Raw genomic sequence first — 19,887 nt, 5'->3', positions numbered from 1 at the left:
TTCCATATAGGGTAAACTTCATGATCCAGAAGGTATGGGTATTATTCCAAGAATAGTACAAGATATTTTTAATTATATTTACTCCATGGATGAGAATTTGGAATTTCATATTAAGGTAAATCCTTGTGGGAAAATTATGTTTGGGTCTATACCAGAGTCATTTTTTTTCAAAAAAATAGTAAAATTATTTTTTCAGCCATATATAGTTGAAAGGTAGTAACCTTGATTCTTATTCATATGCCACTAGATTACTTTAAATAAATCAACTAAGTCTCTATGTCCTTAGCCCCTTCTTTTTTTCTCTAGCCACTTTCTATATAAAGTAAAAAAGCTTGTTTTCTGTTCTACCTAGTCTGATTTATTTTAAATGAAGATATATAATAGAAATTGCTTTTAATTTTAGATATTTAAGCAACTAAATTAATCTATGTCTTTCCATTAGAATGTGAAGTGTCATTAATTAATTTATAACTCTGTCCCCCTAGTGTAGACTATAACTGCCAGTCAGACCTCGTTAAATATTTAATGGGTAAGTGAATAAGCTAATTTCTAATTTGAATTGCTTGATCTTTTTTCTTTGCCCTTTAGGTTTCATATTTTGAAATATATTTGGATAAGATAAGGGACCTACTAGATGGTAAGTTAAAGTCTTGCTTCTTGTTCATTTTTAATTAGTACCTGTTACTTTTAGTAGAATGAGACCATTTCTTAATAAGTTATGTATGAAATTGACTTATATTATAGGAAATGGGCGTTTAAAGTTTTGTTTTTGAGGTTCTAGGGGATATCTTTTGACATATAGAATAATTGATTTAAAGAATATACTAGTGAGTACTTTTTAAATAATACTTAGAACTGGGAGTTACAGAACCCGAGTTCTAATGAGCTGTCAGTTAGATAACATTGTCTGTATATAAACTATTGAATCACTGAAACTTAATGTTCTTATTTATAAAATGTGAGTAATGAGGTTTGAATGGACCTAAAATTGTATATTGCTGCATTGGTTTCTATTGAATTTCCTATTGAATATAAAATACTGCTTTAGGAGCAGTATTTTCATATTTTTAAACGTTTACCTACATTTTTAGGCTGTTCAAGGAAGCCTGTTAATTGTAGGAGTTATTTCATAGCTAATGTTTAGAGTAATATTAATGATATTATTTATTTTTAATTTTCAGTTTCAAAGACCAACCTTTCAGTTCATGAAGACAAAAACCGAGTTCCCTATGTAAAGGTACTTATTAAAATAATAGAGAATGTTTAGAATAGCCTCATAACAAATTTTTTGAAGAATATTGACCTACTTTTAAAAACAATTATTTCACAGGGCTGCACAGAGCGTTTTGTATGTAGTCCAGATGAAGTTATGGATACCATAGATGAAGGAAAATCCAACAGACATGTAGCAGTTACAAGTAAGTAGAAAATTTATTAATACTTGTTAGGAAATAAGTCAATCTTATATCCTTAAGGATATGAGAATGGATTTATTTCTAGTTGATTAATTGCAAGGCTTTTCTTATATAAACTAATGCTTTAGGAAAATTGATTAGTGAAGGAAAGGCATGTTTATTATTGTTTATTTTTTTTTTCAGATATGAATGAACATAGTTCTAGGAGTCACAGTATATTTCTTATTAATGTAAAACAAGAAAACACTCAAACAGAGCAAAAGCTGAGTGGAAAACTTTATCTCGTTGATTTAGCTGGTAGTGAAAAGGTAAAGTCTTAATTTATGTACTCTAGATATTTAAGCATTTTTCTAAATTTTAAATTGGGATTTATGTAGTGTTTCATTGTTATAATTTGAAAATCTATAATATTGTATTTGGTAATCTGAAAATTTAACTCCAATGCTTTATGATTACTTATGTAAGTTGAATTATCTGTTTCCTATTTATCTGGCCATATTTGGTTCAACCAGTAAGTACTACCTTGACTTAAAATCTATATTTTGATTGTTTAAAGAACCAATAAAATACAAATTAATTGATGAGCAAAAAGAAGTCTAGCAGAGTAGAGAAAGGGGTGGGTGATGACAGGAGTAAAAGGGGGGTCCTAAACTGAAATTGATTTTCATGCATGTATGAGTTTATTGGGTGAACCTAACTACTATGTATAGCCATAAAGCTCTTTAAAAAAAAAGTTGTTCAGCATAAGTCATTATGCATTTTATTAGGTATCCCTTTCTTAATTTTGCTATTTATTTTATCTGTATTGACCATTAAAACTAGTCTCTTAGTCCTTTCTGGTTTCATCCTACAGTTATTCCTCAGTGTCTGTGGGGGATTTTTTTCCGGAAACCTCCAAAGTCCCTATACCCAATTCCTCAGCTGCTCAAGTCCCTTTATTAAATGGCTTAGTGTTTGCATATAACCTATACTTAACACAATGTAAATGCTATATAAATAGTTATTTTATTTTGTTTAGAGAATAATGACAAGGGGGGGAAAAAAAACTTCTATATGTGTTCAGTACAAATGAATTTTTTTTTCCTGAGTTTTTTCCATGGCTGAATGTATGGATACAAAGGGTCCACTCTGCTTATTTATTTTCTTTCCTTTTTCATGTTTGTCATTATTATAATCCTATTTAATCTAATTATAGTTTATGTTAAAATTTGAATGTTTGCATGTTTTAGTAGGGACCTCTGTCACCATTATTATTTTATTGTTCTGGTAATTTCATTTCTTTGGATTAGAATAATGTATATATTCCCTTCTACTCAAATCTTATATACATATTTCAAAGACTACCTCTCATTGTGCAAGAAACCATTTATTTAGCTAACATGATAACTTACTGTTCTAACCTATCTTTGACATAGTATTTAGACATTTTACATTTTTTAAAAGAAGCAAGTTTTCTTATATAGTATGTTTAAGCTGCTTTTTAAATTATAGCATCAATATTATGCTTAGTAAAGTTGAGATTTCGTTTTCAGTGTAGCAAAGAGACTAGCAAATTATTCAAATACAAATTTGCATGTCAATTAGTTATCTTTAGGAACACAAACCAAAAATAAAATTTGATGTCTCTTTAATCATATTCTTACACAACTAGTTGTTTGATAAAGTTCTTGAAAGTAGAACTCAAAAAATAGGAGCACCTTAAATGTTTGACAAGTAGCATCATGAGTCTTTCATTTTTTTTCTCTTCTGATTACTGATGACCTATATGAGTTTTTTTGAAATTCAAAGAAAATCATCTTCAACTTTTAATTTTTTTAAATTATTTTGGGTCTTATGTATAGGTTAGTAAAACTGGAGCTGAAGGTGCTGTTCTGGATGAAGCTAAGAACATTAACAAATCACTTTCTGCACTTGGAAATGTCATTTCTGCTTTGGCTGAGGGTAGTGTGAGTATACATGTTTTTAATTTTCTTGTTATTTTATGGGGAATTATTTAACTATAGATTTATGCTTGGGAGTAAGAGAAAATTAATATGTATAATGTAGTCATCTTTTAATAATTTATATTATTAGTGTACATTTCCTAGTTCCCATCTTAATATCAAGCAGTTAAACTAACTGATTAATTATTTAGAGTAGTATATAACGTACTTATTATATAGAAACCCATCAATCTTCTGTGTTTTGTTTTTGAATATAGACGTATGTTCCATATCGAGACAGTAAAATGACAAGAATTCTTCAAGATTCATTAGGTGGCAACTGTAGAACCACTATTGTTATTTGCTGCTCTCCATCATCATATAATGAGTCTGAAACAAAATCTACACTTCTATTTGGTCAAAGGTTTGTTGTTAAGAAATCTAAGGCCTAGGGCTGGGGTTGTGGCTTAGTGGTAGAGCACTTGCCTTGAATGTGCGAGGCACTGGGTTCTATTCTCAGCATTGCATATATATAAAAAAGTAAAGATCCATCAACTAAAAATAAATAAATAAATAATTTTTAAAAAATCTAAGGCCTAAATGGAGATAGGCCTTTGTTTATTATATTTATTCCTGTCAAATAGCTAATATTCAAATTAGTGCATATTATTGATGTGCTAGACTCTACTTTTTAATTGAGAGACAGTACAAGTTAGGTCTACATTTTATTTAGGCTGCTGAAGTTTGAATTGAATTTCATGACATTTAAAGTCAAACATTAACTTTAGCCAAATTTATGTGAGCAACTTTATATTCACCATTAATGCAAATGAGCATATGAAGCATATAATAAAGCCCAACAAATATAATCCTTCATTAAGCTTATTTACATGCTTGACAGATTCAAATAATCTATAAGAATGTTAGTCTAGGAAAATCAATAGCAGTGACCTTATCTTTGACCTTTTAGTGATAATTTACTTTTTTAATTTAACTATGCAAATCACTTGAGAAAATATATGTACTTGTTTTTTTTTTTAACTTAATGGGTGTTTGATTTTTATTTTTTAAAACTATTCATAGATTTTTGGGTCTGGCTCAAATTTAGCTGTTTTGTGAATAGAATGAGCACTCTTGTAATAGCTTTTAGTATTTGGACTGAGAGAACTCCATGTTAGCAGGACAGTCTGAAGTGTTACTTAACCATATAAACATATTACATAAAGATATGAGAAATAATTTCAGTCACATCCTTTTCCCCTCCAATTACACTTTTTAGGGCCAAAACAATTAAGAATACAGTTTGTGTCAATGTAGAGTTAACTGCAGAACAATGGAAAAAGAAGTATGAAAAAGAAAAAGAAAAAAATAAGACCCTGAGGAACACCATTCAGTGGCTTGAAAATGAACTCAACCGATGGCGTAATGGTAATAACTTCAGAATTTGTCTGCTTACATTTTTTTTTTGAATAGAGATTTAGGCCTATTTTATAAACTTGAGATTTTGACATAAAATGTAAATAAAAATTGCAAAGCATGTTCATTTTAAGTTTTGAAATACTTAGGAGTCTTCAAATAAAAAAGGAAAATAAATCTTATATTAAATTTTGGTTTTACCTGACATAGTAATTATATAGGCATGGGTGCTAATCAGAAAGTCACAACATAACAGGGTGCCTAAATAAGAGTGGAGACAATACAATGACAAGATTTGGTGACTGAATTTCAAAGAATAGAGGAGGATCAAAGATAATTCCAGATATTAGAATCTCAGGGACTGGGCAGAAAAGAAAGTTGCTAATAGCTCTTAAAACTGAGTAAGAGAGGGACAGAGCAAGATGGTGACATAGGATGCTAGCAGTCATTCTCTGCAGAACCATGAATCTTGAATAACTGTCCAACAACCATGAGAGTTAAGAAACCAGGTGAAATCACAATACCTGTTTATAGCATAAAACTAGGAAAAGATTTAATGAAGAAGATAGAAAGCACAATATTATCTTACCTGTGTCATCTCTTTCCCAGCCCCACATATCATAGTGTTTAGGAGAAAGAGAGCACAGAATTTTTCAGTGGAACCCAGGACACTAAAACCCAGCAGTAGGCAGGCTCCCACTGCCCTAACTCCAAGGAGTAACTTACAGACTGTGCCTTCAGATCATCTCAGTGTCAGGTGGAAAAGCCCAGACTCTGGACAGTCCTCAGCAACATGGCAGCTACTGCAGCCCCAGTCTTACAACCTATCCTAACACTAAACCACCCTAATGGCCCCAGACTATACAGTTACTCCATACAGCTTACCCAGAATTTCTGGGTGGGCTGACAGTAAAAGGGCTTTTCCAGATGAGTCCAATCTGCAATGACTGAAATAAGTAGCTATTTCAAATGCCTCAAAGCACAGCCATAAGGGTCAAGAACATTCAGGGAAAGGTGGCATCACCAAAGGGATAAAATAAGTGCTGGTGACTAACTCTAAAGAAATGGTATGCTGGGTATAGTGGTGCATGTTTGTAATCCTGGCAGTTTGAGAGTCTGAAGCAGGAGGATTGCAAGTGTGAGTCCAGCCTCAGCAACTTAGGCTGGGATTGAAGTTCAGTGATAGAATGCCCCTGGGTTCAGTCCCCAGTACCAAAAGAGAGGGAAGGCATGAGGGGGAGAAAAAAAAAGGAGGGAAGTAAGAAGGGAGGAAAGGGAAATATTAGCTACCTGACAAAGAATTTGAATTAACTGTCGTAAGCTGTGGAAATTTCAGGAAAATACAGAGAGAGAGAGTCCAATGAAAACAGTAAGTGACCAAAATGAAAAATTTTAGCAGATATAAATTTTTAAAAATCAGCCAGAAATCCTAAAGCTAAAAAATACAACAAATAATGAAAAAAAAAAAAAAAGCAATGAGGAACACCAACAGCAGAATTGATCAAAGCAAAAGAATATGTGAACTTAAAGACATGTTATTTGAAAATATACAGTCAAGAAGGAAAGTAAAAATGAATAAAATTGAAATTAGTTTTAGGTAGGTGGATTTTGATTAACCATTTTATTGTCTCATTTTAGGGGAAACAGTGCCTGTTGATGAACAGTTTGACAAAGAGAAAGCTAACTTGGAAGCTTTTGCAGTGGATAAGGATATAAATATTACCAATGATAAACCAGCAGCCACAATTGGAGTTACTGGAACTTTTACTGATGGTGAAAGAAGAAAGTGTGAAGAAGAAATTGCTAAATTGTATAAACAACTTGATGACAAGGTAGGCATTGTTCATTTTAGATCTTTTTTGTTCGCAGAATATTACTAACATAGGTATTTTTATTCTAATTTTTTTTCAAATTTCAGTATTAAGGGTCTTTATGATATTTATACACATTCATTGATTTCTTTTAACCTTAAAAAATTGGTTAACCAGGTGTGATAGTGCACTCCTGTAATCCCAAGTGACTCAGAATACTGAGGCAGGAGGATTGCCTCAGCAGTTGCATGAGACACCATCTCAAAATAAAAATAAAGAGCTAGGGGTATAGCTCAGAGGTAGAGAGCCCTCTGGGTTCAGTCCCCAGTCACCCCACCCCCCCACTGCACCCACCCCCCCCCCCCACACACACACAGTTTTTTTTTTTTAATGTATTTTAAACAGATGGCATGTGTAAGTGGGCTACGTGACCATTTTCAATAAAAACTTTAAACCTTTTATTTTTTTTAGACTTTAAAGTACTTAATGAATGACTTTTATACCAATGATTGAAAGACATTCTTTCAAAATTTTCTTAAGACGTAAGCTATGTTGAATTTAGAGAGATGGTTTTGAAATATTTTGAGGAAAATTCATTTTTAAATTTATATTGGGAAACAGAACCAAGTTGTGAGCTACTTTGTTAACTGGATACTTTTAAAATCCTAGGATGAAGAAATTAACCAACAGAGCCAACTGGTAGAAAAACTGAAGACACAAATGTTAGATCAGGAAGAGGTGAGTTAAATACCCTTCATAATGCTTCCAGAAAAGCTTTACAGTTGGTCTTTATCCTTTTAATATAAAAGGTGAAGGAATTACATAAAAGATCGTATTTTGAAGTTTGAATTTCCTCTAACCTGGAGGGGAGAAGAGATCTTTTAAAAATATTCATTCTTTAGCAAACATCTATTGGATTGTTTTAATTATCCTCCACTTTGTGTTGGAAGTACATTGCTGTTGATCTTTTTAATCTCCCTCAATAAAAAGTACATGAGGAAACAAATGTATAAAGCACAATTTTTTATATTCACTCATTTATTTAAACACAAGGTACAGGTCTAAAGTGTTAATTTGAGTATGACTCTTTTTGTGGGGAATTGAAAATGTCATGTGTTGTGGTCAGTTCATTTTTATGCTTATTTCAACTGTAGCATTGTTTCTCAAAGTGGCATTTGACATGGATAAATTTTTTGTCTTGTGCATTATATAGGACATTTAGCATCCCTCATCCCTATTCCTAAATGCAATTAGCTCCCATTATTGACACAATCTCACAAAGCTGGGGATGTACCTCAGTAGTATAGTGCTTTCCCGGGAAGTACAATGTCCTCGGTTCAATCCCCAGCATTGTAAACAACTCTGAACCACTCATACACGTTTCCAGATGTCCCTTGAAAAGCTTCTTACCTGCATGGTTGTAGTATTTTCCTGACTAGTCTCTTGTTGTCCTTCCAGTTAAATTTTTATAAGCTGATGCCATAGTTCTCTGAGGCATGGCACTGATGCTACTCCTTGTTTCACCCAAAACAAGTCTAAAACTTTTAACTAATTCTTCCGAGTATATAACTTCTTGTGTCTGTGTATACTGTTCTTAAGTCTAGAATGCCTTTGTCTGCTATCAATTCTAATTTGCACGTGACTTAAATCTCCCTATTCTTAGCCAACTTTTTATGAATTCCTTAGAGAAATATCCCCCTTTCCTACACTATCAAGCACTTTATTTGTCCCTTTCCTCTTTTATGGCTCTTAGATTCTGTCTTGTATTGCACTTATTTATATGATGGTCTTCTCTTTTACTGGATTCTTCAGAGCCAATGTCTTTATTTTAATATTTGCTTTCCTGTTTGCCACAGTGTCTAGAAAAGTGCCTAGACATAGTAGGCATTCAGTAAATCTGTTAAATTAATGAATGTTGATATGCTTACTAGCACCCACATTTAATTTCCCTGTGCTTAGCAATGATGAAGCAAATAGATTTTTTTTAAGCCTATATAATTTCAGTACAAATAGATATTTTACTTTTCGTATAGCTTTTGGCATCTACCAGAAGGGATCAAGACAATATGCAAGCAGAGCTGAATCGCCTTCAAGCAGAAAATGATGCCTCTAAGGAAGAAGTAAAAGAAGTTTTACAGGCCTTAGAGGAACTTGCTGTCAATTATGATCAGAAGTCTCAGGAAGTTGAAGACAAAACTAAGGAATATGAACTGCTAAGCGATGAATTGAATCAGAAATCGGTAGGATTTAGTTATTATTTATTATTTTCTTTCTTAAAACCTTAGTACAATATTCATTTTAAAATTACTTAAGTAACTTATTTCTATATTAGCCTGTGATTGAAAGCATCAATTTTCAAGGCTCTCAACTTTAATTCCCTCTGTTTGTGAAGCCTTAGAAGTATAGGTAGGGAAGGAGGATTATTCTTTGGATTCCTAAAGGTCTATTAGTATGTAACTTAAATTCTGTTTTTGAAGATGTTGGTTGTTCTTCAATAATATTCCAAATGATAAAGGGGGAAAGAAACCTATTTTTTTTAGTTAAGCTATTAAATGATTTTTCAAATGGCAAATACAGACATGCACATAAAATAAAATGCTATTTAAGTGAATTCTTTGTAGTAGTCATAAGAATATATAAATGCTCATAATTTACCTTTTGTTCACTATTATATACTCACCACCTATGCCTTCCCAGCACAATGTATTAGAATCTTTCATATGGTTCTCCAATAGATGGAGATGTTTACTTGTTGCAATAGGACAGAATTGCCAACCTCTAATACTGATGCCAGGAATAGTAAGTAGCTTTAATTGTTTCAGTTTCACCACTAATGAGCTGTTTTCTTATGTTTTGTTGTTGTTAATGCTAGCTTTTTGTTAAGAAATCAGCACCTAGAGTTGTACTCAGGATCAGTATCCACCACTTAATTTCCCTGTTTATGAGCTCTACAAAGTAGCACTTTTAAAAGCTTTCTTGTTCCTGATGAATTCATTTTCCCTTCTTAATCTCCAAAGTAATTATTGACTTGAAGTTATATTTAGTACCACAGAGATTGAAGACATCATTATCAATGTTTTCCTGAGTTGATTTAATACTAAGAAACCTAATTGTTATCTGGTAGAAAAACAGAAGTTTCTTAGAAGTCTGTAAGTTGGTCCTTGTCTACTGGTTTTAGTCTTCCAATTGTCTCAATTGAGGAGCTAAAGTCAGCATTACATTGATAATTAGTTAGAAACATGTTTAACCAGTATTAATAATAATTTGATAGTTAGAGAAAATGTCAGGCAATTTAAACATATATGGTAGAAGCATACTATGTTATGACACTTTCAAGAAAACTGGTATCATATTGTAGATGAAAGTGGGGGAACATACACTGTACTGATACTCAGAAACTTCAGGAAATAACCAACCATTAGAAGAAATAAACAGCTGAGATGATGGCATCATTACTAAAGTATATTGACTAAAAATCATTAGGTCACATTAAAAATGCATTATCTGATCTGTGATATAAGAGCTTTAAAGTGAGCCAAAATGGGTTATAATTTTCAATATTTGGTGATTTTTGTACCTGGTAAAATAGCTAACTTATAGTCATTAAAGTCAAGTAATACAATTACTTCATCACTAACACCTATTGAATTGCATCATGTATCAAAAGTAGTAATATGGGGGATAAGGATGTAGTGCAGTGGTAGAGTTTTTGCCTACCATGCACAAAATCCTGGGTTTAAGTGTATTCTTTTAAGTGATAAGTATATAGAGAGTGGATGAGGAGAGCACATTAACCATATAGAAAACTGTAAGCTTGATTATAAGGTTAGTTTGTTAATTTTGATGTGTCTCATTTCTAGGCAGAAAACATCCAGTCTCAAAAATTTCTAGTGAATTTAAGAGTAGGTACTTTATCTCAGTGAAATATAATGCAGTTGCTTTATGACATAGTTTATAAGTCTAAAGTACATATTAAGCTTGAGATGGGAGCTGGCTCAGTATTCAGGATAGTTCAGGAACATGAAGCAGAAAATACATGGTTTAGTAAGAGCTAGGTGAAAAACTTGAAATACCTGTGAATATTTGAATTTTATATTCATTTAATAGTTTAACTATACTTTTTATTTTTGGTCTGGTTAGGCAACTTTAGCAAGTATAGATGCTGAGCTTCAGAAACTTAAGGAAATGACCAACCACCAGAAGAAACGAGCAGCTGAGATGATGGCATCTTTACTGAAAGACCTTGCAGAAATAGGAATTGCCGTGGGAAATAATGATGTAAAGGTAAATACAATAACAAGTATAATCTATATGTAACTCATACTTTTGTTTACTACTTAATTTTTACATACATTTCATACCCATACTTATTCTTAAAACAGCCATGTGTGGTAGATGGAATATGGGGAAAAAAAAGAGAATGAGGTTATCCAAATAAAATCTTCAGTAAGTAGCACTTGTCAAACCTCACGTTTGGCTTTTTCTTCTACTGTGAAAGGATTTCACACTTAGAAATCAATCTTAATAAATTGCCATAGGTGAAAGTCTTTGGAACAGATTAGCTCAGGAAAGAAACTATAGTGCTTTAAATAAAAGATGAGTATTTCATTCTTTTAAAAAATTTTAGTATGAAATATTTTAAATATACAATAGTACAGAGAATAATAATGAACTTTAGAGTTATCTTTTTCTTAATTTGAGTATTCTAATTATACATAGTAGTTGGATTCATTTTGATAAAATCATACATGGAGAGAATTTGATTTCAATCCCTATCCCCCCCTCCTAAAGTTATCAGTTTTAAAAAATCTGCCATACTTTATGCCCCTTTTTTTTGCCCCCTTCAAATAATCTTTTGTCGTTGATGTTTTGTTTTCAGTACTGGGGATTGAATCCAATGATACTTTACCTCCAGCCCCTTTTAATTTTTGAAAGAGTCTTGCTAATTTGCCCAGGCTGGCATTGAACTTGGGCTTCTCCTGCCTCAGTCTCTCAGCTTACTGGAATTATCCATGTGAGCTACTGCATCTGGCTCCTATCTTTTTTAAGTGCAAAAATATGCACATAATATGAAAAATTTGTATGTTGTTGTAGTTATTCCTTGGACCTTACTTTTTTGATTAAAACCTAATTATATGCCTGTGATTCTAGAGGTTTGGGAGGTTGAGGCAGGAGGATCATGAGTTCAAAGCCAGCCTCAGAAATTTAGCGATGTACTAAGCAACTCAGTGAGGCCCTGTCTCTAAATAAAATACATCAAAAGGGGGAGCTAGGGATGTGGTACTGGTTAAGTGCCCCTGAGTTCAGTCCCCATGTTTTAGTTAGCTTTTTCGCTACTGTGACTGAAATGCCAGACCAGAGTAACTGTAGAGGAGGAAAGGTTTATTTAGGGGCTCACGGTTTCAGAGGTCTCAATCCATAGACAACAAGCTCCATTCCTCCAGGCTGAGGGTGAGGCAGGACATTATGGCAGAAGAGTGTAGCCTAGGAGAACAGCTCACATGGTGATCAGGAAACAGAGAGACTCCACTTTCCAAATACAAAATATATACCTTATAGCCACACCCCCAGTGAACCACTTCCTCCAGTCACATCCCACCTTCCTCCAGTTCCCTCTCAGTTAATACCATCAGGGATTAAATCACTGATTAGGTTAAGACTATGACCCGTCATTTCTCCTGCAAACCTTGCATTGTCTCACATGTGAGCTTTAGGGGAACACCACATTCCAAACCTTAACACTCTAGTATTCCCCCCCCCCCCCCCCCCCCGCCGCCGCCCCGGCAAAAAAAAGAAAAATCTAATTATAATAACATGGAGAATGAGCTTGTACTTGGGTTTATAGTGAGAGCCTATAAGTTTAACAAGAGTTAGAAATGAAGATAAAGGTTTTTGATATGGAACACACATTCTTTACATTTGTTTATTGTTTAAAGTCAATTTTTGTTGATGAAGGCAAGGATTCTTGTGACCTTTCTTGTATCTGGTCATTTCTTCATTGATTTACCTTTGAAACAAAGGAAAGGTATTATTAAATTATGGGTGACTTACTTTACACTCTCTTTACCATCAGTCTGAACATTCTGTCTTATCCTGTTTATCGTGAAGTTATATGAGATATAGAGATATGTAGGAACCTCTGGGAATGGAAAAGATTGACTTCTTTTCATTAAACACTAGAAAGGTGTTGTTGAAAATTTGTTTTATGTATTAAAGTACTTCTGTTAAGAAAAAAAAACCTTTCCATTTTGTGTTCAAGTAATCATAATCTAAGTGAAAAAATGATAGAGAAATAAATAGAAGTAATTTATGTTTAGTGGCAGAGCCAGAGATAGAGTATAGGTTCCCTGATTACTTGACTGCTTTATTCACTATGCCATTATAGTGTTTTGAATGTCAGTCAGTCTTGCAAATAGGTACTTGGATAAAAATTTTTAAAAATGAGAATCCTCAGTAATGGTACCATTTACACATTTATATTTTCCTGTTAGCCTCTACATTTTTTTCCATATTACACTTCAGTCTTTATGTTTTACATTTGTATGAATAAAAAATTGTATATGATAGCTCCATCATTACAGTATCAAATAGAATACTTTCACTACCCCCATGCTTTTTTTAACCTATTCATCCCTACCCCTAAGACCTTGGAGTTCACTTATGTTTTTACGATCCGTGTTTCTCATTTCCAAAATGTTATATAGTTGAAATCACACTGTAAGCTTTTCACACTACCTTTCATTTGTGATTCTTTCATCAGTAGTTCATTTCTTTTATTACTGAATAATATTACAATTTATGAATAACTTATCTATTCACCTACTCAGTGGCTTCTACTTTTTGAATTATGAGTAAAGCTGCCATAAACATTCATGTGCAGGGTTTTCTATGGACAAGGTTCTCAATTCAATTGGGTAAAAATATCCAGCAGTGTGATTTTGAATGTGACTGCTGGATTATATGTTTGTTAACTTTGTAAGAAACTCCCAAACTGTCTTCTAAAATAGCTATAGCATTTTGCCTTCCTCCCAGCAATTAATTGAGTTCTTGTTGTTTCAGATCCTCACCATCATTTAATATTATTATTATTATTATTATTATTTTGGATATTAGCTATTTTCTTAATGTATAAGGTTAGGTCATTGTTATTTTAATTTGTAGTTGGGTTATTTGGGTTCTTGTTGAATTTTCAGAATTCTTTGTACATTTTGATTATGAGTCTTTTATCAAATAGTGTTTTACAATACTTCTTAAGTCTGTGTCTTAGTTCTCTTAACAGTGTCTTTTACAGAGCAGAAATTTTTAATTTTAATGAATTCCAAATTAACCTTTTTTTCTCTTTCATTGATTGCATTTTTTTTTATTATATTTAAGTATTTACCCCCAAACCCAAGGTCACCTATATTTTCTCTTTTGTTATCGTCTAAAAATTTTTTAGTTTTGTATTTACATTCAGGTCTGTGATCCATTCAGAGTTAAGTTTTTTAACTTATATAATATCTGCATCAGGTTTCATTATTTTGTGTGTGGATGTGTGGTTATGGCACCATTTGTTTAAAAGACTATCTTTTGTTAGAGATCTTATTTACTATATTTGTGTGGATCTGTTCCTGTGATCTCTCTGCTATTCCATTGACGCAATTATCTTTTCTTTTGTCAATACTTTTGTCTCTTCCTCTTCATGGTTTTGCTTTCCAAAGTTTCAGTTACTTGCAGTAAACCATAGTCTGAAAATATTAAGTAAAAATTTTCATAACTAAACCATAAGTTTTGAGTAACTTTTTACAGTATATAATTATAATTGTTATTTTACTGTTGTTGTCAATCTCTTACTATGCCCACTGTATAAATTAAACTTTATCATAGGTATATATTTATAGGAAAAAACTTGGCACATACAAAGTTAAGTAATATCTGGATTCAGACATGTGTGGAATATATTTTTATTTCCCTAGGAAAGGGAGACTACTCTACTATCTTGATTATTGAAGCTTTACAGTAAATCTTTAGTGTCAGTCTTTGTTCTTCTTTAGCATTCTGTTCATTATTCAGGATCTTTGACTCTACTTACAGATTTCAAAGTCAGTGTGTCAATATTCACAAAATAGCTTTCTGTGATTTTGGTGGGAATACATTCTTTCATCAGTGTTTGGTGTTTCTATATGTAGATCTTCTACATATTATGTTAGACTTACACTTCAATATTATCTTGTGTTTTCTATTCCATTGGTGCTAATGAAAATGACATTGTATTTTTTAATTTCAAATTCTAGTTATTCATTGGTGATATGGAAAACGGTTTACTTATACATCAACCTTGTATCCTGCAATCTTACTATAATCGCTTATTAGTTCCAGGAGTTTTTCTTGACATTCATATCATCAACAACCACAAAACCCAAAAAACGAAAAAAGAATTTTTTTCTTCCTTTCCAAGTTCCACTAATAATTTTGTAATAAAATCTGTAAAAGTTACCATGGTTCCTCCTTATTAAGCTTAAAAGTCTTCCTTTCTCTCCCTAAGCACCCTTATTAAGTTTTAAACTTAAGTTGCACATTAATGATTTTACAGAAGAGGTCCTGTGAAGAGGAAACACAGAAGTTGAAAGAGGCATAATGCATCAGTGTGTTTATGTTTATATTCTTTTTTTATGTTTTGTAGGCATAGATTAACATTATTTCAGGGTTCAAAGTAGGAAAGGAAAAAGTAAGCTCTTGCCCTTTATTAAAAGTGTAATTTTTTAAAAATTGCACACTTTCAAGTCTAATAGGAAAAACACATACTTGAATATTTTGGGCTTTAACTTTTTATTTCACTTTTATCTCACAGCAACCTGAGGGAACTGGTATGATAGATGAAGAGTTCACTGTTGCAAGACTGTACATTAGCAAAATGAAGTCAGAAGTAAAAACAATGGTGAAACGCTGCAAACAATTAGAAAGCACACAAACTGAGAGCAACAAAAAAATGGAAGAAAATGAAAAGGAGTTAGCAGCATGCCAGCTTCGTATCTCTCAGGTATGTGTGTTACAGAACAAAATTTCTTTATTTTTTAAACAAAGATATAAATTGTGCTTCTGTAACTAAATCAAATTGTCAGTAACTAAATCAAAAGCTTAATTTAGTCAAGTTTTTTACCTAATCTCACTATAGTATAATAACTTGAATGACTTAACTGGTTTATATTTGCCAATATGTATATACAGTAAGTATATTTAAAGATATGACTGTTGTGACCATTGAAGACTAGAAGAATTTCAGAATGGGCAGGATTGCAGGGGACCAGTTTTCCAGTTTGGCTGCTGAGTAATGGAGTCATTCACCAAGATAGGAATTATTCACAGAGGGAAGTGGATGACATTAGATGGAGGTAGTGAGAAGAATATTATATTGCAGTCTTTCATTGCTTTAGTTCACAACTGGCATAGCTATACAGGTAACCATTTAATGTTTTAAATCTGGTACCTGAACATTCTAGGGTGAAATACCTTCAGATCTATCATACATTTACATATATTAGTAAAACTTATTTCCTTGAAAATATTCATAACAAAATGTGTGCATGAAGATAGTTTTTCCACTTCATATCAATATATTTTTTTCTCAAAAGCATGAAGCCAAAATTAAGTCATTGACTGAATACCTTCAAAATGTGGAGCAAAAGAAAAGACAGCTGGAAGAATCTGTTGATTGTCTCAGTGAAGAATTAGTCCAGCTCCGAGCACAAGGTATTATCTTTCAATTAATTATCTATGAGTTATATCTATATTAATCCTTTCTTACTTTAATGTAATTGTTGTATACTTATAAAGAAAATGGTAGGAATATGGATAACTTGGAATGATAAGCAAATCATAATACTTTAACATGACTTTAAAATATTTTTTTAAATTGTGTTAGAATATATAAATGGCCAATCTAGGAATGTCCCACAAAGTTATGTAGAGAAAGAGAGTATGTATGTGCGCATGTATGTGTTTAAATCTTAATATAGGGATTTGAGAGACTACTTCATTTCCCTTCCATATTATCAGCACAATGGATATAACTAAGGGTACTAGTCAACATATCATTAAGCTTGGAGGACTGCTAAGAAAAATATAACACAACCCATTTGTGTCCTTGGCTTAGTGAGAAACTAGAAGGTTTATTTCATTTTTTTCCTTCCTTACCCAAACAGAAAAAGTCCATGAGATGGAAAAAGAGCACTTAAATAAGGTTCAGACTGCAAATGAAGTTAAGGCAAGTCTGATGTTACATTTGATTCTAATGGCTTTAATCCATCATTATTAATAGTTTTTGTTAGTCTCATTTTTAATATCTTTATTTTTTTTCTGAAAATGTTAGCAAGCTGTTGAACAACAAATCCAGAGTCACAGAGAAACTCATCAAAAACAAATCAGTAGTTTGAGAGATGAAGTTGAGGCAAAGGAAAAACTTATAACTGATCTTCAAGAGTAAGTATTATACTGTTTCTTTCTTAGAATAAATTAATTCATAAACGGTGGCTGTTTAAGCAGGATGAAATAATTAATTCCAACTGACAGTCTTAGTAACCTATAGATTTTTTACTTGGAAAATAAGGAATTTTCACACTTATGAGTAAAACTTCTAAGTTCCTGGTCAAATTCTTGAAAATTTAGGTCATTTTATCTAAATATTCAGTAAAAAGACAAAAAAAAAAAAAAATCTAGGTTAAACTCATTATTACAAATAGATAATTTCTGAGTCATTTGAGAACAGTCTTACCTGGGAATGGTGGGTTTTAAAATGCTAATGTTTCAGTAGAAATTGTCATCTCAGTTTATATAGAATATATTTTGCCTACTTCCATAACCAGATTCATATCCATAGACTCTATACATTAGAGGTTTGCAACCATTTAAGTAGGAACTGTAGGAGAGTGAAAAACAAAATGATGACAAATTTGGGACATGTAGGTGTTGTATTAATGCGTAATGGAAGCAGGAATTGGGATTTCTTGAATAAAATCATTAAATTAAAATATGAAAAATATAATATGGCTCTAACTAGGCATGTCCCCCTTCCTTTCTGCCCTCATGGGATAACAGGGGAGGCCTTGGATTTTTGAAGATTGTAATTATATAATTTTAGACTTCAAAAAATTGTGACAATGGCATCCAGAAAACTGAAATTGAGCTTATGTTTCTTTTCTTTTGTCAGCCAAAACCAGAAAATGATGTTAGAGCAGGAACGTCTAAGAGTAGAACATGAGAAGCTGAAAGCTACAGATCAGGAAAAGAGCAGAAAATTACATGAACTTACGTGAGTAATTGTTTTCATTAAAATTTTGAAATAAAACTGTAGATGTTATGTAGATAATATCAGTCTTCTGAGTTGATTTATGTGTAAAAGCTTGCAATATACCCTTGTACTTCAGTGAAAGCAATGTTATATTTCAGTATAGTCAAGATTTAGAGTCCTGTTATCAACCTACTTACGATTTCTTTGTTGTCATATTACTTCAGGAGCCATTATAAAAATAAACCTAAAACATGACAGTAACAGAAAATTTTAATACCTACCTCAAAAACTGACATTTTGTCAAATTTGATTTTATTAAAGGAAAATTATTATTTTAACCTTATATTTTCAAACAGGTTTTCACTGTTGACTTTTTCTCATTTACTGAGTTAATACTTAGCTTTCCAGAATCTGAGCAGATAAAAAACTTGTGGCTATAATTTTTCACGTATCTTGAGTTTCTAAGACAATTTACAGTGAATTAGTGTTGAGATTGTTATACCATCAACCAGTTCAGAGAAGATTTTATAAATATTCTGCTGAATTACAGCCATAATTTTGCTAAGAATAATTTCAATTTAAAATGTTAATTTTGGACAGTTTATAATCTCTTTAATTACCAGTTAATCAGTATCATTCTGGTCAAGTAGCAGTATACTACATATATGGCATATTTCAAAGTGAAAATTATCGATTTAAAAGAATATAAAGTTCTGGGCATGGTGACACATACCTGTAATCCCAGCAACTCTGGAGGCTGAGATAGGAGGATTGCAAGTTTGAAGCCCACCTCAGCAACTCAGTGAGTCCCCAAGCAACATACGGAGTCCCTATGTCAAAATAAAAAATAAGAAGGGTTAGGGATGGAGCACAACGGTAAAGCCCCTGGATCCAGTCCCCAATGATTGCTCCTCCCAGGTAAAAGGTTATAAAGCATAAAAATTTCTTTGGAAAATACAATATGGATAAACTTAGAGTATATTTCATTTATTTGGATTTAAGATCAGTTCTTTCACAAAATATTTTGATTGAGCTCTTGCATTAAATAAACTAGAATTTATAGAATCAAACTTGAAAAAATACTTTCTTCTACTTGTAGTATTATGCAAGATAGACGAGAACAAGCAAGACAAGACCTGAAGGGTTTGGAAGAGACTGTGGTAAGAAAAATGTAAAAATAAGTAGAATTGGGGAGGGGTGTGTGTGTGTGTGTGTGTGTTCCCTGAATTTAAAGACTGAATTCCAAAAATATTGCTATTCTTAATTCAAGGCAAAAGAACTTCAGACTTTACATAATCTGCGCAAGCTCTTTGTTCAGGACCTGGCTACCAGAGTTAAAAAGGTAATATAATAATGCTGAGGTGGTTATTTTTTATTCATCGGTGAAATGATTTCACATTGTCATATAAATGTTTTGTAGATAGGCTTAGATTTTGGGGGGGATTTTAAATTTTTTCATAGTATTGATCAAACTTCTTTTCTCAGAGTGCCGAGATCGATTCTGATGACACCGGAGGGAGTGCTGCTCAAAAGCAAAAAATCTCCTTTCTTGAAAATAATCTTGAACAACTCACTAAAGTACACAAACAGGTAATAGTTTATTTTGTGGTGACAGATTTTAAGATTGAAATACAGGAGTACAAAGTATTTTAATCTTTCAGAGTCGTAAGAAATTTTTTATACCCTGAGCTATTCCATCGTTGTATTAAGTGATTATAAAAAAGAAACCACTAAAGACTGCCATATTAACAACCCTAATATCAGCCAAGGCCATTGAAAACATGTATTCTTATTTCTCCTGCAGGATTTTAGATCTGTCAGTTTTCTTTATTTCGTTATAGTAATTTTTGGTAGGTGAGTATTTGTAGTTAAAATAGAATCATCATCCCCATTTTTGGTCTTTTTACATTTACTCTCCTGCTATCTAAAATAATGAGGCAGTCTTTTTTTTTTTTTTTCTTTTTTTAAATAATTCTGTGGGGTTTTTTCCTGATTTTTAAAATTATGGCTTGATAAATGATTTTAAATTACTATTAAAAAGTTGAACACACTCCATT

The 19,887-nt window shown here is 32.2% G+C and overlaps 1 protein-coding gene across 1 annotated transcript in view; it reads left to right on the top strand.

Annotated features, from left to right (window-relative positions):
* Kif5b (kinesin family member 5B) overlaps nucleotides 1–19,887 on the top strand; it is a 41,143-nt gene that overhangs the window by 15,805 nt on the left and 5,451 nt on the right. Inside the window, exons 4-23 of the mRNA XM_046448342.2 lie at nucleotides 11–115; nucleotides 589–637; nucleotides 1,182–1,237; nucleotides 1,331–1,418; nucleotides 1,599–1,723; nucleotides 3,257–3,361; nucleotides 3,616–3,761; nucleotides 4,617–4,765; nucleotides 6,392–6,585; nucleotides 7,234–7,302; nucleotides 8,598–8,804; nucleotides 10,705–10,848; nucleotides 15,395–15,583; nucleotides 16,176–16,293; nucleotides 16,746–16,807; nucleotides 16,913–17,022; nucleotides 17,750–17,851; nucleotides 18,930–18,990; nucleotides 19,101–19,172; nucleotides 19,316–19,420. Coding sequence (XP_046304298.1) covers nucleotides 11–115; nucleotides 589–637; nucleotides 1,182–1,237; nucleotides 1,331–1,418; nucleotides 1,599–1,723; nucleotides 3,257–3,361; nucleotides 3,616–3,761; nucleotides 4,617–4,765; nucleotides 6,392–6,585; nucleotides 7,234–7,302; nucleotides 8,598–8,804; nucleotides 10,705–10,848; nucleotides 15,395–15,583; nucleotides 16,176–16,293; nucleotides 16,746–16,807; nucleotides 16,913–17,022; nucleotides 17,750–17,851; nucleotides 18,930–18,990; nucleotides 19,101–19,172; nucleotides 19,316–19,420 — 2,256 coding nt within the window. The remainder of the gene's footprint in view (nucleotides 1–10; nucleotides 116–588; nucleotides 638–1,181; nucleotides 1,238–1,330; nucleotides 1,419–1,598; nucleotides 1,724–3,256; nucleotides 3,362–3,615; nucleotides 3,762–4,616; nucleotides 4,766–6,391; nucleotides 6,586–7,233; nucleotides 7,303–8,597; nucleotides 8,805–10,704; nucleotides 10,849–15,394; nucleotides 15,584–16,175; nucleotides 16,294–16,745; nucleotides 16,808–16,912; nucleotides 17,023–17,749; nucleotides 17,852–18,929; nucleotides 18,991–19,100; nucleotides 19,173–19,315; nucleotides 19,421–19,887) is intronic.

Source organism: Marmota monax, unplaced genomic scaffold, assembly GCF_021218885.2.
Source record: "Marmota monax isolate L192 unplaced genomic scaffold, Marmota_monax_Labrador192_F-V1.1 WCK01_AAM20220418_F8-fsc00066, whole genome shotgun sequence".
Taxonomy (NCBI): Eukaryota; Metazoa; Chordata; class Mammalia; order Rodentia; family Sciuridae; genus Marmota; species Marmota monax.
This window is presented reverse-complemented; position numbering and strand designations above follow the sequence as displayed.